The sequence below is a fragment of the Cuculus canorus genome, chromosome 8 (assembly GCF_017976375.1).
Source record: "Cuculus canorus isolate bCucCan1 chromosome 8, bCucCan1.pri, whole genome shotgun sequence".
NCBI lineage: Eukaryota > Metazoa > Chordata > Aves > Cuculiformes > Cuculidae > Cuculus > Cuculus canorus.
Genome location: NC_071408.1, coordinates 19,374,185 through 19,401,917, shown reverse-complemented (window position 1 = coordinate 19,401,917; position 27,733 = coordinate 19,374,185). Strand labels below are relative to the sequence as shown.

Sequence of the window (27,733 nt, the reverse complement as noted above, 5' to 3'; positions counted from 1 at the left end):
GGTTTTCAGTGCTGAGTTAGCCAGTGAATACAGATAAAAGACTTCAGCCAGTGTTCTTTCCGAAGACTTCAAAAATTCTCACCACTACCAAGAAAATGCACTGTTTGTCTTTGCAACGCTTGTCCAGTTGATTTAGAGACACTTATTTTTACTACTTGGAGTACCCATCGTTGCAGTCACTAGCTCGAAGATTTAAAGTAGCTTTAAGAATTGCCTTGAGAAATTCACTTCTCTTCTTTCCATTAGCACTCCTTTAAGATCTGAAGTTCGTGTAAGATTATGTACATGATGCAATAAATCTGTTTGGCTGCCCACTTCAGTTGCTTGGTATTCCCATCCTTACATTTCAAGAGTCTGATATTACTTCCCTTAACGCTATCACACTTCCCACAGAGGATGAAAATCTGCTTAGTTCATGAAACTGTCCGTTCCTAATTCCTCTTTATCTGCGGCCAGTAAAAGCGGTCAGGAGTGAAAATGTTAACGATTGGCCCTTCTAAATAATAGAAGGAATCTGTTGTCGCATCCCATTTTGAAAGTAATTTTTCACTTCTTCCAGTTCTTGTCATCTGCACCTACCTCTAGGCTCGCTTAGCTGCGTTCAATAACAAGGTTTAGTTCGATTTCAGCCTGATAGTGTGGTCCCCGTTTCACGCTATCCTCACTCCTACACTCATCTCCCAGAAAGTCACCCTGATGGTGCTACAGGTTTGAGTATTCTCTCAGAAGTACATCTCTTCAGAGGAAATAGCTGTTTGAATAGAGGGTTTGTCACTCGTGGCTTCTGTGTTGCTTATTCTTTGTGCCATCAGTGAAAGGAGCTGAGATTCTGCTGAAACAGAAAGAGACCCTGTACAGGGATGTATGATTCTGTGGTATTTGCTGCCAGGTACCTAAGCGTGAGCATTCAAGCTGAGGAGTTACCAGTCATAGATTCATTTAGTTACAACTGAATGGGCATGAAGTGGATTTTGTCTGTTGGGAAAAATACCCTAGGTACTGGAAAACAAGATGCTGAAAGCCCTATTTAAGATTAAGCCAAAAGAAAAAGCTGAGGCTTAGTATTGTTTTGTAGATACTTTGTTAAACTGGAAATTTCCAGTGGAACCTGATTTTTGCAAGGCCGTATATTTTCCAGATCTAACAAGTGTAGCAATTCTCCCAGACATACTCAACTTCAGTGACCCAAGCTCAAGCCCTGGGCTATTGTTCACCACGGATGTCATCTTATTGCATTTAAAATTGGAGTAAATAACGTTCTAGGGTTACAGATAAATAAATTATGTTAAGGAGGAATGTTACAAGAAAACTGATGGTAAGCATAGTTACTCTATTAATATAAAACCAGGAGATATACTGAAGGGATTTCTTGTAACTTTTGAATAATCCACTTTGCATTCGAATTTGGTAATTAAAGTTATGTATTTCAAGCCATGTTAGGAATGTGCTGCAGAAGATGGAAGTTTAGTCTAGATGTTAGATGGCTCTACTATAGCCTGGAGTAATAACTTAAGCTATCATGCTTTTGAAATTCTGATTGGCAACTCAGTTTGGGTATTTGTGTCAAACATAATGGCATTTTGTGCTTATGCAGGATTACTAAACTTGACTAAAATTGGCACTCAGGCTTTGGAAATAGGATAATATTGGAGCCTGCTAATAGTGCATAATCACCACATTCCTAGCTGTAAATGTTCTGTGTCTGAAAGACTTTTCTAACATTTGTTTAAAATTATCTTGCATCAATGTGATTTTGTTTAAGTACAGTTTATTTTGCTCCTCAATTTTTTTGCCAGAATTCATCATTCCAGTAAAGTATTTTTTGTCTTGCTGTTGAAAAATAATTATGTACAATTTTTAGGTTGTGAATGTGGATATGCCCATTACAGATGATTCAGAGCTCCAGAAGTACTCAAAGGTATGACTTCTGTGATGGTTTCCTTCATGGCCCATGTTGGCAGAGTAATCCCAGGAGGACATGACAATTCCAGATTTAGGTGTTTCAGAAATTTAGTGGCTTTGTGGCTGTATTTTACTTCTCAAAAAAAAAAAAAAAAAAAGGCTGCCAATGTTCTGTTTATCTTCTTAAGCAAGGGCAAATGATCCTTTTAACGCACACGCGCGCACACACACACAAACAGAAAGACACCTCAAAACCTAAACCTAGTGTATAAGGCTCAAATTTTGTGGTACTTAATTGCATTGAAATTCAGTTCTTGAAAATCACTATAGAATGGAGCAGAAATTGAAACTGCAGAACAATGTTGTCCTCCTGCAGAGGAGTTCACCTTTGTGATCCTGGCTCAGGAAGGGGGAGGTCCATTTAATCAAAATGGTCAGAGCTGAAATTAATTTCAGGCTTCTGAGACTTTTGAGAGATTTTCAAGATGTGTATGTTCATATTATGTAAAAGAGATTTGTGGAGATGATGCATTTATATACTGTGGGGATATCTCAGTGAAGAAAGGCCACAAACTCATAGTCAGACATGCGTGTGACAGAATGTTGAGGATCAATGGATTGCTCCTTTTACTTGAATATCCAGAATTAATTGGGAACCAGGACAAGCAGCATTTCAACTGAAATAATAAAAAGCCAGAAAATGGCTAAACTGAAGGACCAGATGCTGCTGATAATCTCTTCTCCCTAAGTTGTCATGATTTCTGCTGTCTTTTCTGGGTACATATCAGTTTTATGCTGGTCTTCCTAATATTAGCAGGCCTAAGACATTAGCGGTTGGAAGGTCCCTAGAGAAAAGTTCCGAATTGAGGAGGCCTACTGAGAAAAGTATAACAAAATCAGTGATTTCATCTTGCAGAAACAAGAATGTCAGTATTATTAGCTCTTTGCAGAGGATCCTTCATGGATATTTTCTCTACCTTAAAGTAGTGTAGCTCCTAAAGGAGTGAGATGCCTGATCTTGTGATAAGTTTTTATGGGGATTACAGATTTTCTTTCAGTTTTGTAGAAAACTCACCTTTTGGGTAGGATAGACTTTAGGTGGTACTTTTCTCTGCATTTTTCCAACATCGTAACCTTATTTAAAAATGCAGTTCAAATTGCCTTTTCCCCTAAAAGGCAGATTAATTGTTTCTATTTGTCTGAACAATTTGTATAAAGAACTTATGGACACATGTGCTGTAGCACAGGTGATATCCTTGTGAAGACTTAAGCATCTCACTGTGTGTTTAATTTGGTGAGCTACTGAATCCTGTATGTGTGTATATTGTAGTAGATAAAGATATATGCATTCTTAGCCCACTCATCTTTTGGCAGCTGTTACCCATCCACACTTTGAGATTAGGAGTTGAGCTTGACACGTTTGATGGACATCATTATATATCATCAATTGCTTCAGATGGCCCAGCTGCCACACTTGGTCTTCTGCAACTGGAGGATGAGCTTCTGGAGGTAAAAAACCAAAACACAAACAAAGAATAGAACTAATATATTTATTGTTTCTCAGCCTTCTTAAAAACAGTTGTATTAAATTCTAGTTTGGCTGTTGTATGTGCAATAGCAGTATTCAAGAGTTGGTTGTGGAAATAAAGTAGTGCTTTGGAGGTCTCATTCATTTTCTTCACTGTTTCATTCCTCTGTTATGGACAAAATGTCAAATTCTTGTGACCTTTTAGTGACTTCATGGGTTTTTTTACTGAAATGTTTTAACATGAGTATCAAGAGTTATAAGGGCAGAGATAATATTTGTGTTTAATGTATTTCTGTCCATAGGCCTTTAGCTGAGTCTTTTGAGGAGTTTGGCATTAGCTTTTGTGATGGATAATCTTTCTTAATATTTGTCACTCCTAAAAGACTCAGTGGTTCTTGTTATGCATTATAAATTGGGTTTTGAGTGTTGAAAGACATTCATGTGTATGAGTTAGTATAGCAGTTTGTTTAAATATGTATAAAGAGGTATTAGGGCAACTTTGAAGTTATAGGAATAAAATTAGACATATTTGCTCGGGAAAAATATTTGTGATAATATTAAAATAATACCTATTTTTGTGTGTGTTTATGTATATCTATCACCATCTCAGCCTACAAGTGAGATGGTGATAGATATACCTTTTTTATTGGATGCAAAGAACATTTAATTGACATTAATGGGAACAGAATTAGGCCTTCTGAAAGATGAATTTGTTAGGTGTAGACCTTTTGCCTTTACTTGTTGTTCACCCTTTAACATCAAAAATTCATACTGGTATCACTAAGACCTAGAACATTTTCTTCGGTTATCGCTTAATGGAGGAAATCTTGATTTGTAGAGGAAGGGATTAATGGAATGCTGGAAGTGTTGTTTAAATTCCTTGGCCACTAAACAAACAGTTGTATACAAAAAGTAATAATGCAGTGCTGTTGAGCACTTAGGAAACTCTAGTTGTATATATTTAACAGTTCTACTTATTACTGTGTACTTAAGTTCATAGATATGTCCAGACCTAGGGAGCATAATTTTTTTTTCTACTCTATAGCTGGAAAAAAACCCCAACAAAATAAAAATGTGCTCCAGGGCTAAAGCTGTATATGCCAGGTTTAGCCCAGAGTATGTTTTTGCAGCCAAGTTATAAATCCCCTTAAGTAGGGGTTTGCAATGGAAAAAGTGACAGCCCTGTTCCCCAAACAAGCAGCTCTACCTAGGCCTGATACAGTTGGGATTGAAATGCAATCAGCAAGGATTTTTTTTTTTTTTAATATATAATGAGGTTGAATGTTGATGATTTTTAATGATGTGTTTGAATTATGTAGCAAGCAGGGCATTTTCTCTCCTCTTCCCCTCCTTCCCCCCAGTTTCAGCTAATTCCATTGTGTTCTTTTTTTAGCAGTAAATCACTTCCTTGTGTCCTTGCAGTTTTATTATAAAATTTCACTCACTCCTATTTGATGGCACAGCTAACAAGAGTGGTGAATGAATGGGGTGTAGGGCACCTTGCATGTTCAGAGGCTAATTTCTGGCAGCTGCAAAAGAAGAAATGAGAGTCCCTGAGTCTGCTTGGGAGCATACTGTAGCTCTTCTCCATCAATCACAGTATGCTGAGAAGTGTTGGTAACTTTCCACCATACTGCCACTCTCAATGCATTAAAAAATCCTTATGCGTAGATACTTTTGCTTAAATAATTAACTAATGGATTAGTCTGATAGCTCAGCAGTTGCTGTAATTCTTAAAGAAAAAAAGCACAGCATTTTGTTGGAGGCCAGTTACATTGCTCTGAATTTTCCTGCTTGGCTGGGTTATAGTGTGAGAGGACCTCAGTTTCCTAGCAGTAAGAGCTATATTTACACTGTAGAAAGCGTGAAGGAAAAAGAGGGAACATATAGAGGTGTTCAGGAAGGAAATGGTTGGTAAATTGAGATTACTGTGTAGTCTTGCAGTAGATTTGAGTCCCTTAAAAGAACAAGGTGTGGGGAGTATATGGTGAAGCTCTGCCTGAAGTACACATGTACGTATGTGTATTTGATATATTTATATGCTATATGTTGTAGCATCAAATGTGAGTTTATCTACAGTAGCATTGCAGTTTGGGTATGTAGCTGAAGTATTGAAAACAATCTTCAGTTACCCCGCTTGCTGTGCTTTGGTTTGTGTTGTGGATGTAGCAGTAGTCACGACATCTTGCAGATGAAGTTTAAGTTTAACAATGACACATGTATACACCAGAAGCATGCATTAATAAAACTATGCAAGCTTTGCTGGAATCCTAGGTAAAATTAGGCTATCACATTAAGCTGGGAGAGACACTTATGCAAAAAAATTAATAAAATAATCTGATTCATGTCCTTTTAATTATCTTACTTTGTATGTGTGCTTTTCCTTCTGTGCAGGTAAATGGCGTTCAGCTATATGGAAAGTCACGCCGTGAGGCAATCACTTTTCTAAAAGAAGTGCCACCCCCATTTACATTGGTGTGTTGTCGTCGACTTTTTGATGATGGCAGTGAGTCTCTTGTGGATGAGCCCACTATGGAAGTTTCTCCTTCAGAGCAAAAGGTAGACTTCTCATGTCATTCAGTAGTGTAAAAGGACAATAACTTTTCGAGTAAGTGCATGTATTTCTGAGAAAGTGATTTAGCTTTCTAAAGGCAGTGTTTCTGTTGTCCTTTTCTTGTTTGATCCAGACCAATTTTCAGTCTTAAATAACATTTCCTAAAATGTATAGTTATATGAGGTAGTTCTGTATTAAATTGTCACATAAAGCTACCTTTGCTATTCACTTTGGGCTCATAAGGGACAGCTGGTGTTTCAGTGAAAGATAGTTCATGTTTGCAGCTCCGGTACTTTTACTTCAGTTTATACAGGTTGGTCATTGTACTATAAATACAAGGTAGGTAAATCACCGAGCTGGCATGCTGACTATGTACATCCCATTCATCGTTCTTGCACTTTATAGGTGAGTGAGGGCTCTGAATTATACTAAATCACATCCTTGCCACCATTAGCTGATTACTTCCATGTTCTGAGTAGGTTTTTATATAACTGGAGAAAAATGGAACTTAATGCTTCTTTTCATTACAGAAGCTTTAAAGTCTCAAACGAAAACTTGACGGTTGTAATGGTTGTTCCTATTTATAGAAAGTATTTATACCTTGGCTTTTCATCTTTCTTGATATTTTCTGATTTTCTAATTTCCTCTGGTGGAGAGTTTAAAGGGAAACATGTCTGTTTCGTGGAAGAATAAGGTGTACAGTATCACACCTTTTCATAAAGATTGTATTGATAAAACAGCAGTAATGTTAAAAAACACATTTTAACTTAGACAACAAAAGATGCCTTTTTGGAAGATGCATTATGAAGCAGTCCTTAGCAACAAGATTGAGTAACAGTAAGTTTACCTCTTTCACAATTTTTGTGCTAAGATATAAAAGGAACTGTTTTTTCAAATTAGATACTGTTTGTATTGTTGCAATATAAGATTTTTTTTGTTTGCCTATTTAAAGCCACAAGTATTAGATGTTCCTGATCATCTGGTTGGTCTCTTAGTTGTCTTTTGTTAATTCTTTTATGATAAGGTATTTATTTTTCCTTTATGCATCTAATGGGACAGCTGAAGTCCATCAGCGTGTAACAGGTTAGTAATATTATAAGAACTAATTTGGCTAATACACATGTATTTATATGCCATGTTGGACTCTGATGCTCAGAATATGCAGGCATAGTCCCAGGGGAGTATCCAAGGCAGCAGGTAGAGAAAAACTGGATACATAAAGTTCAATGAAGTTGTAATTCCGTAAAAGGTCATGTTTTAGGGCACGTATGAGCCATTGATAATCAAAATGTTGAAGGAATAACATTTGTAAAGGATGGAAAGAATAGTATTTTAACTAGAGCTTTTACTTTTCAGATGAAACCCAAGGAAGACATTAATCCTGAGGAGGAAGAAGGGGAATTAGCATTATGGTCTCCTGATGTGAAGATTATTGAACTGGAGAAAGATAAAAATGGTTTAGGATTCAGCATTTTAGACTATCAGGTATACTCTCTGTATAACTAAATAGTAAAAATCCCTTTAGTCCTTTGTCTTGTATGAAGCTTTAAAATGTTTCGTGATGCTGATTACTGGGTAATGGACTTGGCACTTGGGCCTAGCAGCTGTGTAGGGAAAAGTGATTTATTTTGAGGCCAACTCTGTAAAGGATAGTGTAGAGCTTGTTCTAAACCGGTCTGATTATCAAGTGTGATAAATGCAAAATCTTTAATCAAACTTCACCTCATAATTCTGACTTTAATGGCTAAATGTTGTGGGAAACCTGTTGTTTGGGGTTTTTTTATTTTGTTTTAAGCTGAACTGACTTTTCAACTATCAGAGTGGCAAGCAAACTTTCTTAGGTATTGCAACGTTATTTCCTATGTACCAAATTTAGCGAGTTGTTTGCTTTTTCTCTCCTCACTGCCCTAAATCATCTTTCATTTATAAACCGAGTATAGACCCATGCTGGTCTGCAATCTGTGATCCCACTCAAGTCATAGGAAGATTCAGGCTGTGAATCGAGCCATGAAAAGTAGAGTTTGGAAAGGTAGCTTTACAAGGGCTGCTCTTCACAGTCTGAAGGGGACATCTGGGTTGACGGGTAAAGTGGTGGCAAACTCAAGTTTCTGTAAATACAGATTTGCTTTAATACATTTGTTGAACCTAATTAATAATTTTTCAGTTATGCTTCTCTGCTTAAATTCACACCAGTATGCCAGAGATATGGTAGAATTTTCGGGGAAGGGGGAAGCTGAATTTTAGGAATCATTCACAGCTTAAAACTTTATTTCTCCAAGAAGAACCATTTTGGGGTAGATTATATTCTTAATAGTTGAACTCCTTAGAAATCAATGGACAAGTCTTTAATTGTGGGAAATTCTGCTAAAATTAATGACTCCTTTCAAAAATATTGGCTTCAGTTAAATATATAGAAACTCAAAATCTGTATCAGAATGTAATGTTCTTCATGTTTCTAGTCAACATGATATATTTTTAAGCCTTCAGCCACCCTGTTTATAAGGAAATAAAATGTCTGGATCACTCTTCATAATAATATGCACATCATATCTGAATACTGCCTAAACATTATAGTTTAATAAAATGCGTTCAACTGTTGTGCATAAATATCAAGTGATATAAAATTCACTTTTTGATACAATAAGGCATGAATCAGAATAAGAAAATATTTGAAGTATTATGCAAAACCATTAATTCTGTATTTTACCAGTGTGATTTAAGATTACTGAAAATAGATCCTGTTAGTCATTTTCGCTGACACATGTTGTATTGCGGTGCCAGCTTTACTGTAGAGTTGCTAGGAGTCTTTACAGAGCAGTAGTACACAGATTTGCTTTTAAGTTATCATATAATCAGAATTAATGAAGGCTTTAATAACAGGCTTTTTATTTACTTATTCACAGATGCAAATACATGAGCAATGTTGTGGTACTTTCAGCTAAATTTAAATACATTCTAATCAATTCTAAATGAGTGGTAAACCACTTAATCTCAGATCTTTATAATTTCAAGACATTTATGTATAAAGTATGCTCTTTTGTTTGGGGTTTGCCTCTTAGATCTTTCACACTTTTCATCATCTGCAGATTAATTTTTATATAGAGATATCTGTGATTGTGTGTGTTTATGTAAATACATCCATCATATTCTTGAGTGCAGGGCAAAGAAAATAATTGTCCATGCTAGATTGGAGGCGGCGGAAAAAAAGTGTGTGGTTCCTGGGAGGTTGTTCAGAATTCTTAAAGCAGATTTGCTGAGAAGCACAAAATTACAGTGAGGTGTTTAATTGTGGCTTAAGGGACCTGGAGACCTAACTCTGTTTCCTACATTTCTTCTTGCAATTTTACCCTTCTTTAAGAAATGAAAGGTTTTGTTTTAGCCATGTACTCTTTGTTTTGCAAGAAAAGATTCAAACCTTGTAATGGCAAATGGCTCTACTTGCACTATATATCCAGTGTTGATTTTGCTCTCTTTGAGTAATTGTAGGATCTAGTTTTATTTATGAAGGTGCATATTCAGGTGGCCCAGCTTCATGGATCAGTGCTCAGGTGCATCAGGCTCCCATTAGCATTGCTAGAGGTAGGGTGGGGAGGAAAATACTTTTTAAGGAGTGATTCTGAGCAGAAGGCCTATTTGTGGTGCTCATAATCACACACATAAGGACTGACTCTCTCTAGCCAATACAGAATTTCAAGGAAACTGGTGTTACGTATCCAACTTGGAGATGATGTGACTGCACTCTGTTGTTTTTAAGCTCAAATTATTTCTGTAGCTGTTGGTTCAAATAGCTCTTCAGATATATTGGTAGGACTTCAAAAAGAGCAGTAGGAATGGTGAAGTAATGTTATAGGGAAAAAAAACATGACGCACTATTATTCCATCTTTCTTTCCCACGCATCAAGGTACGATAACATCTTTGAGATGCTGCTGCAGTACCAGTGTATATCAGCCCATTTCAGTCGCTTCTTGTGAAAGCCTGGTGGCTGTTATCTGCAGTATTTGAGAACTCCTGAAATCCTGCTCATACAGATGTGCTCATTTATGACAGTGAGTGATGCCAGATGCAGTGCAGAAGTGGAAGAATGCTAAGCAGTCAGAGACCAGGCTGCTTATAGTGCTGCTAAAGCTTCTTCCTACTACTTTCCATTTGTGCTTGGTATTTGTTTTGAAGTGTGAGGCTGTTTACCTTTCATTCTTAATTTTGATAATAGAACCAGATGTGGTGTTGAACACTCAAAACTGACTTGGTGTGTAGGATATTGTGTCATGCTTTGAAAAGCAGTATTAACAAAAACTCTTTGTGAGGTAGAAAAGAAATGTGAGTATGTAAAAAACTGAATGCTGAGATCAAGAAATTATTACTCTGGTATATTAATTTTTAATGGGCTGTCTTTCTAATAATGTTTCATCTATCAAATAAATGATAAGCATATCCCTAGTGACTTGCACAATATTCCCAGAAATGTACAAGCATAATTCCAATGCCTATATATTTTAATGAACTAATTACAAATTAATTATACCAATTATGTATAATCAATAGTATTTCTACTTTGTTCTGTCTTTTCTTTTGTTTGTCTTTAGGGATTTAAATGTTTAAAACAGAGCCACTCTATTTTTTGAGTAAGGTCCTCTTGGAAGGCTTGTACGCATTTTCCTAAAACTTTGGGATGCTGCTAGAGAAAAAGAGTAGACTTGCTCTTTTTGCTATATAAGAACTGTATTTATATAGGATACCGTTCAGCTTCCCTGATCACTATGTATACAAAAGTCTTTTTTTCCTCTTTGCTGAATGTTCTAGCTTACAATTATGTGAGTGGTTGGAAATCTTAAAATCTTTCAAACTGTGGCTTTGCTAGCAAGGTCAATACCTGGCAAGAGAGGAGGGGGACAGGGCAGCTGATCCTGTGTATTCTTGAAATGATTGGTTTCATCTCCCAGCGTGAGGGCTTATTTAAACAAGAAACATTGAAGACATCTTAAAAAGAAATCTGTGTATTTTTCTGTTGTCATCACTGTGTTGGGATCTCGTCAAAGCCCTTAGGCTAGGCATTGCTTCTTCTTTAACACTTAGATGAAAAACCTGCAGAAGGAGAGGTAGTAGCAGCCATGCCAACAGGCTCAGCACGCAGCGTGCTTTCTTCAGCTGATAATGCATCATGCTCAGCAGAGACCTGAGGAGCAGCATTGCATTGCTGGTGATTCTGTATTGAACAGAGGCCCTGCCCCCCTTTTGGCCGTTAAAAGGTGTGCTGCTCAGTCTTCTGGCCAACTTCTCTGTGAAGTAATATACTTTACCGCCCTTAATTTCCTTGTGATTTCACTTGGAGAAATTGGTCTCTTTTTCACCTCTTAACTGACTTTTATGTAGTGTTGCTGGCACACCTAGCGGCAAGTATGTTTTGATGGTGAATGAGGGACCCAGTACACTGTAGAGTGCTTTGGGATCATCTGTGATGCAAGAAGCTACAGTAAGCATATTTATTGTTCTTTATCAATAGACGCAAAAGTATCTAGCTTAACAGTAACTTTGTCTAGCCTGAAGCTAAACCTCCTAGCCAGCAAGTCCAGAGCTAAGCCATTGTTATTGAGACCAATCCTTTTTCTAAGAAAGGAGTTAAAATGGAAGAGAGTGTGGTTTTGTCATCAGGTTAAAATAGGGGACAAATGCTGTATAAAAATGATGGTGATCCCAGGGCATTGGAGCAAGAGGAAATAAAAGTCACCCAAGATGAAGACTTCTAGAGAAAAAGAAGAGATCACAATAGTGTAAAAGGTACTTTGAGTAGCCCTGAAACAGTGTTTCCCCAAGACCTGATGCATACAGGCCAACAGTAATGTCAGTAATGTTTTACAGAAATATTGGAAAAACCACAGGTAGCTGAATTGCAGATTTCTTAAGGCAGTATTGACCAGAAGGCAGCTTGAATGGTCTGATGAGCTTTTATCAAATTAAACAAAAAGCTGAATAGACTTTATGTGGGGTTTAATTTACTGTGCTTTGAAGTTGAGGTATTTTAAAGCAACTCTTAGTGTGTGAAACTGGAGAGGGCGAGGGTTGGAATAGAGAGTGTGTTGACATTTTACATAGCTTTTAGGAATGCCTGTGAGATGCTGTGTCTGTATTTGAAAGGTAAGTCCCTAGCGCATGGCTGCTTTTGCAGAGTACCCAGCTGCCATAGAGACCTGTGGCGTTGTAGGACTCGCCCATTCCAAGTGGTCTTTGCCAATGTGCGTGTAAATATCTGCCCATCTATGGAAGCAGTAGCAGGCATTCCAAGCACTGTTAGGAGCTTCGTGTTACCCAGACCTGAAGCAGCATGAAGTGTGCCTGCCTTCATCAATGTGGATCAGTGCTTAGGGGGTTCTTACTGTAGTCTAGCAATATGAACTCCACAGCTGCCTCATTCCTCAGCTTATCTGTATTGTCATTAGAATTTTTTTCTTACTGTTGAACTGAAGTCTTTTTTGCTGCACATTCAGCAGGTTGTTTTGTCCTTCTCCCAGGGAGCATGGGAAACAATTGTTTTCTTTTTTTGTAACTGAATCACTGCATAGTCATTCACGGCAGGAAGTGAAGCAATTTAAGTGTCTCCAAATATCTTTCCTCTTTTCTTTATGCCCCAAACAAACAGGCTCCAGATGTAGAGTTACAAAAAAGCAAACTGACTTCTTATTTGTAGAAAGTGGTATTCAGCTGGATTGTATATTTCTTCCTTTTTTTGGACTGTTCAACAGTGAAATGCAGGCTGGAATGCTTTTGACATGTTGCTGGCTAAACGTTTGCCCTCTTGTGATAATTTGAGCTTTGTCTGTTTTGTGATAGGTTTATTATGAACAAAGAAGCATATTCACGTCCTTGTTAAGCATGTTTGCACCTGATCATGTGATGGAAACCTGTGGCTTACTGGCAAAAGCCGCACAGCTGTATTAAAAAGTAATTTTACAATGGCTATCAGCTTGGTACTGGGAAAACTGATAAAGGCAGCTTTTCTCCCATCTCTACAAACCATCCATATTCATTAACATCAAAGTTCTGTAAGCCTCAGTACCAACTGTGTTGGTACTCATCTCACGGAGGATTTGCTTCTCTCCCTCTATGGGAAAGTTCTGCATCCTTTAAATCATATTAAGCTGCTTCATTTGTAAAATAATTCTTAATAATGTGTCATGAATTCAATTCAGTGTAGCTTTTTGAAAAATTCTCTTGGAGTTCAGCTTAAATACTACTTTTCAGGACTGAAGAGCTAGTGAATGCAATTGAGCACATTCCTGGTAAAGTTTCTAGGGTGTTCATGATTAGTTGTTTCCAAAACCTCAGTGCACCAGTACTAAAAGCATTGGGAGACCAGAAACCACTTTAATAAGAAATCAAAGAGACTGTGTATCTCAGCGTGAGGTATACATTATACAGCTTGCTGAGGTAGAGGAGCTGGAAAACTTGGATGCAGGTAGTCACATTAGGGTTTGGTTATGTCCTGATGCTTGACTTGACGGGTGGGGGTCATTAGTCTGACTCTTTCAGTGAGACCTCAGGAAGGAATCTCATGTACAGGGAGTATCGTATCGTTGGGGTATCCCTCCTGTCTTTCATGGGCTTCAACAGCCAATGCTCTCGACAATACCTGAGTTTGCAGAGAAACTGGAGCATTACTAAGAACATCTGTTTTTCTTTGATTTGTTGTATATTGTTGAAATAAATGCTAAGCAGTATTATTGTTAACTTTTAGAAATGTTTTCCCTGGTCCCCCAAATTCTACCAATCTGGTGGTTCTTTTTCATTTCCTGCTAGGAAGAATAGCTTTTAATAAAAACAAAAAAACTCTAAACCAAAGAAATTCATTATTATTCCACAGATGTCTTCTGCCTGCAAGAGAAGGCGAGAATTTAAAGGGACAAAACTGTAGCTAGATTTTCTGTTAAACTCTTGGCAAATCTCAGTAAGGATAAGATAATGTAGATGAGACTAGAGGAAACTGTGCTTGTCTAAAAGCTGTGCTAGTCTTTCAGTGAGCATGTGGAGATGGTGGAGCAATGGGCATGTGAAAGCTCAACCCAGACAGCTCTGAATCATTTCTGAACCAATGAGATCTGAAGTACATATTCATGCTGATGGATAAGCATGAAGAATTCTGAAGACTTGTGGAAGTTATGAGGCACTCTGTTTTCTTAATACCTCACCCTTCTGGAAGATGCCAAAAATCTCCTCAAATCTTCTGCTCCCCAAATCCAATAACGCTGTTGCACTTTTCTTCCTCTTCTCTCTTTATTTTGGAGTAGCCTTGAAATTCTCTGCAACCTTTTTGCCTACCCTTCTGTGTTCTCTGCCATCTGTACCATCGCAAGTCGTCTCTGGGCCATATCACTGTTTGCCTGTACTATCTCCTCACTTTTCTTTTGCAGCTTTTTCTGTAGCAATTTTTCCGTAACTCATGTGTTTGCTGTTTATGGGGCAAGCTCTCCAGGCTAAGAGCTCTGGTTTATGCAAAAACACATATTGCACCACCCTATACTGTTAATAGTGTTAAGGCTAACGCACCTAACTGGTGGAAGTTCCTGCTGGGCTGTCTTGGTGGAGTTTTAGTGCAGAGATGATTGGAATCTGAAAGCTGATCAAACCCAGAATGTGTTAGGACCTCTGAGTGTGGGTTGTGTAGATGATACCATTTATACATTTTCCCTTGGGTCATTGATACTTTTTTCTTCCCCCCCCCCCCCATCTCTATCCCTTCTTCATCTCATCATGCAGTGGCTTTCCTCCATTTCCTTGTGAGTTCAGGGGTTTTTTTCTTATCTCTGTGGCTTTTCCCTGCAGTCAGCATTCTGGAGCTGGCAAGTCTGAAAGTATAAGATATTAAATGGGAGTCCAATGAATGTAATTCCTGTGACTTTAGCTCTGTGGAGAGCAAATATGAAAGGCGGATGAAACCTTAGGTTGATTGAGGAGTTTGATAAGTTAAAATGTAGTGACACGCACCTGAGTCCACTGCACAGTGACACTTTCAAAACTGCCATAGTCAGTGCCTATCTTTGATCGTTTTATTTGAGAATAGCACCAGTGTGTAAGATCTTTTTCTTTTGATCGTTCCCTGGAGGCGCTTTTGTCGCAACTACTGCTGCATATCCCTCTTCCGCAGCAGATGAACATTGACTGCGTAGTGCTTGCCAGCTCTGCCAGACCTGCATGGGCTGGAGTAATTGCTGGCCACTGTGTTCATTCTTGTCGTAGCAGACTGATATGATTTCAGATTGCAGATGATGAAAGCCCAGTGTGGAAAACCCATTGTGCCACCTACTCTTACTCTGCTATTCCCTCTCCTCTTTTGGATGTGGCTCTGTATGTGTTGGGTTTTTTCTTTCTCTGTGAATTTCTGCTTCTTTGCTGACATTTCCCACAACGGAAGTTTTGATTAATGCCGGCTGCACACCAGAGCTTCTGAAATTCATTGCTTTATTCCCTCACTGCAGATCAATAAATACTTATGTTTTATTTCCAGTGCTTTGCCTTACATCACGAAAGAGTTCAGCATTCTTCCTTTAATACTGTTCTGTATTTAAGTTTGTGTAACTTCAGGACATCAGCCTGTTGTTTATTTCTTTGGTACAGCCAGAGGCTGTGCATTGTGCAGTCTCTTCCTAAGTGGTCCTGCTGACTGCAATCTAATACAAGCGGAAGAGGCAGAAACAACTCTTAAGACGCCTTAAATTTCAGTCTGCTTGCCCATGCAGTGGATCTAACAAAGACTAGTTGAGCACTTTCTCAGGGATTTTTTTTTTTTTTTTAAGCTTTAAAGTGCCTTTGGCAGTTCCTAAGGCCAAGACCTGAAATACTTTGGAGTGAATGAACAGAAGGTTTGAACCTTAAGTCTCAAACCTAAATTGAGGCCACCATAAGGAGAATATTGGACCTCACTCACAGCTGGCTGTTCAGCTCTTCTCCTTCTGTTGGGAAGTACATAGTGCCTTGGAAAAGGCTGCAGGTTTCTTCTCATTCTTGACTCTTGGATCCAGTTGGAATGGGTGGGTGTGTGGAGTGGGGCTCTGTAAAGGGAACAGGGCATGGATGAATATTGTAACTTCACAATACTGGACATAGAGGTAAATGTCTTTGTTTACATCATAGTAAAATGAACATAAAACACATTTGGTCCTTTTAATTGTATGTTGCTTGTACAGTATGCTACACTGTTGTGTTTTGGAGTCTCTCAGTCTGGTATCTTACTCACTTGCAAATTGAAGAGTTTTAAATATGGATATGTATGTTAGACCTGGAAGTGGTCCCATGCAAAATGTAATGAAGCTGGGTTGCTCTGACCTCTGAGCTCTAACATGTGTTTGCTTTGGCTCTCTCGCAAAAACCTGCAGCGTACAAATTGTCACTTGTAAAATCGTTCAGATACATCAAAATTGGTTCAGGAAGAAAAAAGTTTCGAATTGTTTCTTTTGGGATTCTTTGCCATGCTATTTTTGATGCGTGTTTTCAGTGGAGTGTTTTTGTGGCAGCAGGCAGTTTGTTGCTTGAAGAAAACTGAAATAATCTAGGAAGTCGGGCTGGCTGAATTTAGATCTCGAGTGATGCCAAAACTAATATAGCCTGTAACTAAGTGAGAGTGACTTTGCACAGTGCATGTCAGTCACCCGCAGCGTTGTCTTACATTGTTGTAGGAGCCTTTAAAAAAAAGGCAAACACAAACAAAACCCCAGAAAACGCGGTGGCTGCTGACATCCACCGGAGCTGCAGCTCCAGCCTTCTGCACCGGCGCTGGGGCCGGGCTGGGGGGCCCTCTCCCGACCGCTGGGGAGACCTGCCTTTGGGAAGGACCAAGGAAACAGGCTGGCGTCGTTTTAATTTTCCGATGTAAGCTGTGCTGATCGTGTTTCCAGGTGTGCTCTGACCTCTGATAGCTGAGCGTGAATCCTAGGTGCCCGTGGAAAGGTCGAATCCCTCACTTGAAGCCACAGTACACTTACTGGCTCCAGCATTGTTGCACGTAGGACTCTGTTAACAAACTCGGTGCTCCTGGGACCCTTAACGTTTTAGCAGAGCTCAGGTTTTTAAGAGACTTCGTACTGCTCCAAATCCAGGGATCCCAGAGGCAGCAACTGCAGTGGCCCCTGCTTGACTCTTTGCACTGCTAAATGAATCCAGAACAAATGAAGCTCTGAAAATAAGAGGAAAAATTTGACACCTGGGCTCCAGGAAACATTTGTGGATTTTGATGAGGAGCAGTAGAGGGGAAGGGAAAACCTACGGTTCAGCATAGTTAAATATATGGTGTGTTAAGTATGAATACATTGTGACTATTTTAGACAAGTTCATATACTCTATGGCTGGCTCAAGTACAAAGGAAAAGACAACAGCTACAACATAGGAGTTCCTCAAAGGGTTACCTGGAGGCCAGCGTCCAGGGCTGCTGCTAGTGCGTGGCAGTGGTCAACTTTCTCCATTTGTACAAGTGGCCTTTTATTTTTACACGTAATTCTTTTTTAAAAAGAGAACTTGTGTCAGAGCTTTCAAGTTAAGAGGTTTTGTCTGCTGATAGCCTTACTTTGCAGTCTGATTCCTTTCCTCATTGTTCATAAATGATTCATTTATGTAAAGGAATCCTTCAGTAGATTGAAATTAAAAGTTCCTCCTTAAATGTACCAAGCCCAGTTCATGGCCCTTATAAGGTGACCAAATTGCATGAGGCTGATCTGTGCACACTCCCTCTGTTGTAATGCAAAGTAATATAGTAATTTCTTGAACTATTGAAATTGTGTCACTTCTGAGTACCATTACAGCAACATCTTAGATCCGGGTTTGGGGAGGGAATTTCTTCCCAGCCTGTAAACTCCATCCAATAAATGAGCCTTTCACTTTAAAGCAGAGTCTGAAATCTGGTCCTGACTGCTAGTGACTAAAAATCAGTATTATCTGGCTTAATGTGAGCCAAGTAAAATGAATCAAGAGCATTCGGGTAGGTGCGCAGCTGCAATGAGTGCTGTTTTTTCACCTCAGATGGCTCTAGGTGGTCTGTTAACACGGAGGTGGCCCCAGAATCTGTCAGGGCACTGTGGGAGTGAACTCGCCTTTTGTGGTTAGTAGAGAAGGTATGTATCTGTTTTTCTGCCTGCTGCCAGCACTGCTTTCTTTCAAAAACAAGACAACGACCCACGCAGTCCAGTTGCACTCACCACTTACAAGATGTGACTGTGAATTCAGTGTTTGCTGTCTTGTAGGTGGTGTTCTTTAGGGTGCGTTTGGATTTGAATGGAAATCTGAAGGCAAGGTTTACAAAAAGCATTCTTCCTTTTGTTTTGGTAAGAAAAGCACCATGCAGTCCACTGCTGCAATCACCGTAGTGTTAAATTGTAGAGTATGTATTAGTGATTACACCTTGAAATTCAGCAGGTCTGTGTCTTTACTTGTGGCTTTTGTTGCATTCCTCGTGGCAATCATACTGCGATTCACGGTAACTGATGGCAAACACTCAGAGTTTTACAGCAGGCTTAGCCCTGTCCCTGTGCTGTTTGTATCCCTCTTCCTGTACAATAGCTCCCTCTGCTTGAAAACAGCAGTGTAATTATAACCCATGTTTCATATTGGCCTGATCAATGGCTTTTAATAGGCGCCCCTTTTTTAATACTTCTGCTGCTCTTCATGAAACAATTCTAGTACCTGGCTTATGCTTGTGCATGATGAAAAGTAGCAGTGATAGCCATGTTGTTCTCAAGACTTTCCTGCATAGAAACAGTGTGTGTTTGCAGGAACACTGCATTTTACCATGAGGCTTAGAGCTGTTTGGAACACTTTTTCAGATAAATTATCTCTTACCAAAACCACCATGATTTATTGAAGCATAGATGTTTTCATTTCAGTGAAAACTAAAATTGAAACAGGACTGTTTCTCACCCAAAATGTGGTCATTGGGCCACTGACCTTGAATGGTGAGATTCACGTGTCTTAAGTGGTTCTGATCTGGAACCCGAAAAAGAGCAGCTTTGGATCACACAGAGCAGGGACTTGAATCTGGTTCTCCCACATTCTCAGCGAGCACCATAATCACTGGGCCAGTCATTCCCTTGCAAATTTTTGTCAGCTTATCTGCATCAGTAAGGACAAGTGCTGGTTTTGTTTCGTTCATTTTTTATTGGTATAGCTAAGCCAGCAAAAGTCGTATTATAAAAGCTATTGCATCAGCAAAGGTGTAGTTTTGCTGAGAGAGCGTTCACCCATTTAGGGAACCGGCACAAACCTTACTTGCCATGGCAAGATGAGCCCATGATAGGAAAACTTGCTGGGTTAGTTCTATTAGCAAAGCCTTCCTAACGTGAACAGTGCCTTACTTGCTCAAAAATGTCTGTCTCAACATGATCCTGGTTTTGCAAAGAAGTCCAAAAGGCTATTTTTATTTTGTATTGGAGCAAACCCAAAATTTAAAAAAAATCTCAAAATTCTGTGCTGAACAGAGTGTTTGTTCTGCAGTCAGCTGTCATCAGGATGGTTAGGCATGTGGTTTTGTCAGCAAGGGCAAGCAAAGCTACTCAAAGGGCAGCATTAACTTTACATTTTCAAAATGCAACACGCTTTAAGCAAAACTTCCTTTTTTACATCTTGGAATCCTTTGAATTATTCTTCTGGACTTCCTGCTTTTGGATTTGTTTTGTTTCTGAAAATTACCGAAGCGTAAGCAGAATGTGGATAGCTCACGATTTCAAACAAATGGAAGGCTTTCGTCTGGCATTGTGTGAGGCAGGTTTGAGCATCAACAGCCGGACAGCTCAAGCATATTGGCATGAATTCAGTAGGCAGAGAACCGTCGCGCAGCTGAGGGAGGTGGCTGGACTTGATTATCAAGACATAATACTCACATAGAAGCCTCTTCTGTACTACGCAGATACCCAGTGTCTGGGAAGATTATAAAATGGCAGGATTCAGCGGTAGAACAGGAGAGAACTGTTAGTAATAGGTATTGAATTCAGCTTCAGTGTGGTTCTTCCTGCTGAACTCTTAATTTCGTTCTCCAATTTCAGCCAATTAGAGATATTACATTCATTGCATCATATATTTCCACATACCGTAAAGAAAAAAAGTGCTCACTTGGAAAAGCAATGTATGGTTATATAAAAATAAAGAGTTAAAACAGCATTTCTGTTTTCAAATTAACACTGAGGTGCTGAATTCATGGTGGTCTTTCTGATTTGAATTTTGTCTTTTTCTTTCTTCTTTTTTTTTTAAATCCCTTCTATGCCCTGAATAAGGTGCAGGTCCTGAGGGAAAAAAAGTACACGATTATGCATTTCAGGACCCAGTGCATGCAAGGAGCATTTTGAACTTTATGATCCCTATGCAAGGGAAAGAAAGGCTAATTCTAATCTTGGGGAAAAAAGCAGCAAGGAAACAAAAAAAATCCTACCCCGTAAATTTATTTTGTGTCTCTTTCTGCCTCTGTGTAATAAGTTATGATCCTCTCATTGCATTGAGGGTGAATTTTTAAATGGCTGAATGCAGGATAGAAATGGTACATGACACAATAAAAGGCTAATACTGGAAAAAAAATTAAGTGAAAAGCTTTGCATCAGTTTACAGTCTCTCCAATGTGTATAATATTTTCTACTTCACATTCCTCTGTACTCACCACTATAGTGTTCCTTGTCTTCAGCAATAAGAGAGTTACTCTTCTGTTGCTGTCCCCTCCGTTCTCTTTTAAGGAAGCTTCATGGGTGGAGAAAGTGTCTTTTGTAAGTTGCCATGCAGGTTTGACAAAGCAGGAACACTGCATTAATATAGCAAATGTATACTGCTATTTCTTCAGTATTTTGGGTTTGCTTTTTAACATTAATTTAATAGTATTTTTAGCTGAACTTCTAATCTTGCAATGATTTCTTTTAACATCAGTTTTGCTGCTAAGAAGCCCTTGAATAGCATGCAGAATGGTTATTTTCTGTGACATTAGCACATAGCAGACTGGATGGAGGCTTGTGGAAAAGTGCCAGTGTTGTTTTCTGTTTGCAGGTTGCCCTGTCCATTTGTTTCCATGTGTGTAAAAGGAGGGCAGGAAAGGCATCACTCAGCTTTCAGATCTTAAAATTTCTTAATGGATTAGGCAAGTGATGGAATATCTTTCTACCGCAAACGTTTCTTTTTGTAACCTGTCAGCCTTGGCAGTGTTAGCAGGCAGTCCTTTTGAACATCTCGGTAAAATTAAGTTCTGTGGCATTAGATGATGAATGTGCTTAAATGCTCTTTACATACTCCAAATAAACATCATCTTTCAGGAGGCTTTATCTTTGGTTTTTTTTTTTTTTCTTTCTTCAGGATCCCTTAGATCCGACAAGAACAGCCATTGTGATCAGCTCGTTGGTGGCAGGTGGAGTAGCCGAACGTGGGGGTGAGCTTTCACCAGGTGACCGCTTGTTGTTTGTAAATGAGAAATATTTGGACAGTGCCACTTTAGCAGAGGCAGTGGAAGTACTAAAATCTGTGCCCCCAGGTACAGTTTCTCTTGGAATCTGCAAGCCTTTGGTGGTAAGGTTTGATTTTAACTTTTGTCCTATTTGATTCTGTGATGTGTGTAGGCTGGGTTGCAGTATTTGGGGTGGAGTGGAAATTCAGGGTAGAAGTATTTAGGCATGTGGAAAGCAACTAAGTTGCTATGCATACACCTTGACATGTCCAGTAATTCTGGGTAAATGGCAGATGAACAACTTGATGTCAAAAAGGTCTGACTGGAAAATCAGTGTTGTCAAGTTCCACGTGATATCAGAAGACATGTCTGGGCAAACCTATGTGCACTGACCCTATGTATAGATGTAATGTGGTTTGAGCAGTTCGGCAAATAAAATATGTGCTGAAGTCCATTTCACTCTAAGACACTGCTAAGTGCTAACTTGAGCTCTGCTACATCAAAGAAACTTAATCTGTTTGAAGTCGAGACTGTAAATTCAAGTAGAATTTCCTTTTTCTAGACTCAGGGCTTTGGAATAGACAGTAGTTTACTTGAGAACACTGCAGTATTGTTCATCAAGGGCACCCAGGCAAAAATTAATTAAAGTAAAGCACCATCTAATAGAAAGTGCTTGTAATTCAAACTGGTAGAGGATTGGTGAAATAGGAATGTGGGAAGGCTGTTAAATATATTCTTTCCTTTTCTAAAAAGTGATATTGCATTGTTCATAGTCCTGTAATTCATCTGTCTTTCCTACACTTCTCTATTCTTTTACTGTATCTGTACTAACATCTTAAAGGACTAAAAGCTGTTATCTTCATCTTCTCCATTTATGAATTCCCTTTCTTATAATTCTGTAACTTTTTCCCATTTATTTTCTTTTCTAATGTCTGGTTCTCCCTGTCCCTTTTAGGTTATTGAAAAATGTGTGGTGTTTTTTTGTTTGTTTTCCTGACTTATCATTTTGATTGCCTTTCTTAGGGAGAAAGCAAAGAGGAGAACAACATGCACAGTGTGGATTCTGGCAACATTAAAACCAGCCCTGGCTCTCCAGAACCAATAGATAATATTAATTTTTCAATAATACTTGAAGCACCACAGGTATTTGGTTACTCTTTTTGGTTCAGCTTAAATTTATGTGGACAGGAAATGGTGTTTTAAAGTTAAAAAATACTGTGTCCTTCAGAGAGACTCAGTTATCAGACTTCAGGCTGGATTCCCCCTGAAAAAGACTCTAACAGATAACTGTATCCTAATTGTATTGTGAACACTAAGCATATGCATGGCACTTACCAATGCAGTTCCCAGACTGCCTTATCAAATTTACTATGTCATTAAAATCCCTTGGGTTAACTTGGATATGAAATATGAATGTTATGTTATTAGTAGCCCTAAGTAGTTGGTTCAGGTTTGCAAAGGCAGTGGGGCATGAAAGAAGAACCCTCTTTATTATAATGAAGCAAACCAAAAAGGTGATCTGGTGTATAAGACGAGCTTAAAATCTGTTCCTGGATTTCGTATGTTGTGTTCAGTGACTTCTTTACTTTTTTCCTCAGTCCTCTTTCTTATCTTCTAAGAAATAATTCTGTTTATTGTGGTACGATGAGACACTAAAGATAGTAAGAACCTGAGATACTTGGGTAGCAGGCAATAATATTGCAAAACCGACCTGTGTAGAGTGAGAGAATGTGGATATTTTTGAATTTTCATTTGTTCTCCAGAGCTTTGCAAAATTTAGATTAATTCACATTGGTAAATGCATTCTCTTTAGACCCAAAAAACCCAATATATAAAGGATCATCTAGAACTGTAACGCAGTAATAAAAATAATTTCTAGATTTTGTTGTTGCTGTACATGTCTACCTGTCTCTGGGTACAACATGTCTTTAATACTGAAATGACACATCAGAACCACCAAAAGGAGCAATGTTACGAGGTATATGAGGGTATACTATGTAGAAATTAACTTGGACTTGGTATTTATTGATTTTTGTTATGTAAAATGGAGATGTTGTTTTACGGGTGCATAGGAAGGGTTCCTGGCAGAGCAATTAGCCCTCTATTTAATGTTATTAAATATTTTTAAATAAAGTGTTTTTTTCTTAAAGTCCCACTGAATATATTAACTAGAATGATCAATTTGTACAAAATACATGCAGAGATATTTGCATGTATTTTGTTTTCCTTTATGTATGACAGCATTGATAGTAGCTTTGGTTTACAGTGGTGTAAAATTTTCATCCATTTATTGTCTTAGCTGCTTATACAAGAGCCAAGCGGTGTGTCATTGTGGCTTCCACTCCTGTGCACTAGCATTGTGCTGACAAAGCTGACTTTAAAAAAGAGAACTTGAAGATTTTATGTGCCACAACAGCAGACTTTACTGTCACGTTTGCAGTATTCCCTGTCCTTTGGTAGCATTGCTACTGCAGTGCAGCAGCCTGTGATTATACACACCTAAGTGCTGTATCGAGAGATGGTAATACAAATTATCGTGTGGTTTCTCAGCTAAATCCACTGGTTTATGTACTGATGAAGGTGGTGCCTCTTACAGAAGTGTTTGGAGAATGCTGCTGCAGAAGTGAATGAAATGAAGTGAAAATGGAGAGAATTAGAATCCCTTCAGCCTCTGGGTATTTTTTGAGATTGAGGTACACAGGCCAAATAGATCAAAGAAACATTTGATGCTTAGGAAAATAGTTGTACTTTCTAGAGTGCTAATGTTCTATTTTCATGCCAGCTGGTATTATGGCATTGTTTCCTTATGTTCTTGCCTGACTTTTGTTTTCTCTCCTGCCTCCCCTTTGAACTATGCTAACATTTTGGTAGTGCCTGGTTTTTTTTTGTTTCTGCATTTGTAGGGCAGGAAGCAGAAGAGAAAAGTTTTTGATTGAGGACCCCCGACTCTATGGCTTGGTTTCAGTGTTTGGGGTCTCGAGTTGGGCACACGTTTGTGCCTTCAAGAAAAGAGAGAAAAAGTTTTCTGTGTGTGGCGAGCTTTCTAGTAGCAATGTAGGGTGTAAAATTTCAGAGATGCCTGTGCGGACTCACTCGGTGAGCTGGTGAATAGCACCCCATGCGGTTTAGGAGAAGGACGCCACACTGGAAACTGGGAAGGCATGCAACAAATCCCAAAGACCTGTTCAACAAGATATTTCAGAGTGGGTTTTAATACTGTTGAGTTTGTTGGGCTTTTTTGTTGTTTGCTCTGTGGTTTGAATTCAGTAGAAAGCTAAACACTCCTCTTCAAAGCGGGAAGAGTATTGGATAATGAGCAGTCAGTTTAGTTTTTGGTGTTGGGTTTGTATTTTTTTTTGCATATGGGCCATCCATTTCCACTGTCCCTCAGGTTAAAATATCCTATGGACTATCTAAGGGAGAGACAAATAAGTGTGGCTTTCTGGTTTGTTGTTTTTTTTTTAATGCTGATGCTATTGCATAAGCAAACTCTCAAGATATATCAGAAACGTCCATGCATGCATAGAACAATAGCACATAAGTCTGAAGCACAGAGATATGTCAGCTGGATTTATATGTATTTTTTACTGTAGGTTTTTAGTGTTATTTAATAATTCCTGTTCCCTAACTTCGGTCCAGTTTGATTATTCTGAATGGTTATATACTCAGCATATCTGTCTATGCAACTTAAATTTCTTTGTATTTAAAAGAAAAAGATTGCAATGTCTACTTTTGGTGTTAAAATCATAATTCAAAGCATGCATTTTCTTTTAGAAAAATGCAAAAGGTAGGAAATTTTCACTTTAAAAAACAGGGTGCACTTTTAATATGGGCCTAACATAAGACATAATTTCAAAAGAGTTAGCAAGAAACAATGTAAAATCTGTATTCCTGTAATGTTTTATACAGGGTTTCAGGGATGAAACTCCTTTTAAAGAAGAACTTGTTGATGAACCAATTTTGGACTTGGGAAGGTCATTTCAGCTGTCTCGTAATGACAAGGAGTATGAGAAGGAGTCTTGGGAGATGCATGAATTTCTGAAGCCCAGAACAGAAGAAATGGGTGGAGAACGGGAAATGCTGGTGGATGATGAGTATGAAGAAAATTCAGACTTCCTGCAATACAGTGCATCATGTGGACAGAAGGCATCTTCAGAGCGGAACCTCAATACAGAAAGATGGATGAAGCAACTTGAGACTACTGAAATACAAGACTTAAGATCCAAGGTTAACTTAAGTCCAAAACATTCCTTGGAATATCAATTCAATAAAGATCAAATGGTAAGGAATGCTGTGTTCGTTTTGGTGCTATACTTTGACCATGGGACCCATACCTCAAGGCAAATTCCAAAACTAACCTCTGTAGTAAGTCTTTCTAGTGTTTTAAATACTTGATGAGATCTGGGCACCTCCAACGAACACCGATCTATCCTTTTGTACGTTTTGGAAGGTTCTTTTAGTTCCTTAGTGTCTGTATATTTAACTGCTGGAATGAGATACATGCTGTGGTTGGTGTATTTACAGGCTTTAGTTATCTTTCCCATCTCTGACTTGCAGGCTCAGGGTTTTTTTGCAAGCTGTGCCAATATGGTGCATGTCAGTAATAGGTGGTTTAATAGACCAATGGCTTCAGCAGAAACATCAGTGTAAGAAGCTTCCTCTTTTCCTCAGTATTTTCATTCCAAATCAGGTCCTTGAGCAAGATGATAGTGCTGTCAAGTGAAAAATTATGTGGCGGAAGTGATTGTCACAAGCATACTGGTGGGTGAAGGAGTAGAAGTAGGCAGAGCTCCAGGTAAATTGCAAAACTCTTTATTTATAAGGCCGCCTCAAGTATTCTGAGAATTATTTTTTTTCCATTTGAGTCTTCGTTCATTCACTTGCCAAACAAAAAAATTAAAATATCAGCCTTCCGTGCACCACTTCTGAGATGTATGATTTTGTGACAAAATGAAGTGGAAAAGGATTTAATATCACAGCCACAGAGAATTTCAGGTTTTATTTGGCTTGCCCTTATTTGGCTTGCCCCTCTAGCGCTATGTACATAAACAGGCTGACATACAGCTTCTAGTGACAGTTTTATACTGGAGTGCACAATCTTTATAATGCATAAATTTATACATTTGTCACTTCAACAAATGAGAGAGAGAGTAAAGAACTTCTCTGGATTACAGGAAAGTAGAAAGATACACTTGCGTTATATTGTAATTGCATGTAGTGTTTTTCATGCCTCTTCTTAATATAGTGTGTAAGCGAGCAGTTAGTATTTCATAGTTATCTGAATAAATATTAATGTCGTTGAGAAAATGTGAATGTTCACTGTAAAAATCAATGCTTGTGTCAAGTACCCCTGTATAAGTTGATACCATTGTTTTCTAACTTTAATTATTTTCTTTCTCCTTTGTGAAGTGTGAAGAAAATGCTAGTGTAAATTCACAATCTTCTGTAATCACAGCGCACAGTGGCTACCAAACAGACATATTTGACACTGAAACTACCCAGTCAGAAGCAAAAACCAAGATGGATTTAGGTTTGTAAGAAGTTTTTTCTTTATCTTTTAGTTTCCTATTTACAAATTTAAATTTTATACTGATCCATGAATTCTTTCAAATGATAAAATATTCAAATGAAGACTTATATATTTGAAATATTCAAATTCTGTAGACTCAAGACAGTCTTGTTTTAAAAATGTTTCAGCTTCATGATCTTGCTTCCTTCTGCAAATCTTTATCTACAGTTGTCTCAAGTGATAGTGAAAGTGGCTGCAGCTTTGTCCTGCCCATGGAGAAACACTTTCTTCTGTGTAGCTATGTCTCCAGTAGCACTCAACCCATAACTATAGTACAATAGCTCAAGCCTCTAATTTCTGTCAGGACTTTGTCTCAGTCATTTTTTTTTTTATTTTACAAATCTTTTCACTTTAAAAGAAAAAAAGTGACGAACTCTGGAGGTAACCACAACCAAAATTTGCCAGTGAACTCTACGGCAGATAATTGCCCCGTATCTTGGTTTTATAATCTGTGCTAAGAAGCAAAGTTTCTCCTTGTCAGATGGCCAGAGATGGATGGTTAAAATTTGGTAGATCATCAGGGAAATAAATTTATCAACCTGCCCAAGATAGCACTCACTGACTGGGAGAAAGGAGGTTGCGTTGTTTTGTTTCTATGTCACCTTCATCTTGTACAGCAGACATTGTGTAGGCTACAGTGGAAGACTGGTGACTCTTGCAAGGAACTCTGGTGGTCTAGTTAATTTGATACTTATGTCACCAAAATGACATCAGTCTTCCGCAGCGCGATGGGCTGCAGCAGGGTTTGCACAACTCTCCCTAAATAAAAGATGGATTCACTGTTTCTAATC

At 38.5% G+C, this 27,733-nt stretch overlaps 1 protein-coding gene across 6 annotated transcripts in view; it reads left to right on the top strand.

The window, feature by feature from the left end:
* Positions 1 to 27,733, top strand: part of PATJ (PATJ crumbs cell polarity complex component) — a 158,313-nt gene that overhangs the window by 31,579 nt on the left and 99,001 nt on the right. For all 6 annotated transcript variants that reach the window (XM_054072365.1, XM_054072367.1, XM_054072364.1 and 3 more), the window contains exons 14-21: positions 1,862 to 1,918; positions 3,277 to 3,411; positions 5,825 to 5,989; positions 7,341 to 7,469; positions 21,286 to 21,495; positions 22,397 to 22,516; positions 25,283 to 25,654; positions 26,783 to 26,903. In XM_054072365.1, coding sequence (XP_053928340.1) covers positions 1,862 to 1,918; positions 3,277 to 3,411; positions 5,825 to 5,989; positions 7,341 to 7,469; positions 21,286 to 21,495; positions 22,397 to 22,516; positions 25,283 to 25,654; positions 26,783 to 26,903 — 1,309 coding nt within the window. The remainder of the gene's footprint in view (positions 1 to 1,861; positions 1,919 to 3,276; positions 3,412 to 5,824; positions 5,990 to 7,340; positions 7,470 to 21,285; positions 21,496 to 22,396; positions 22,517 to 25,282; positions 25,655 to 26,782; positions 26,904 to 27,733) is intronic.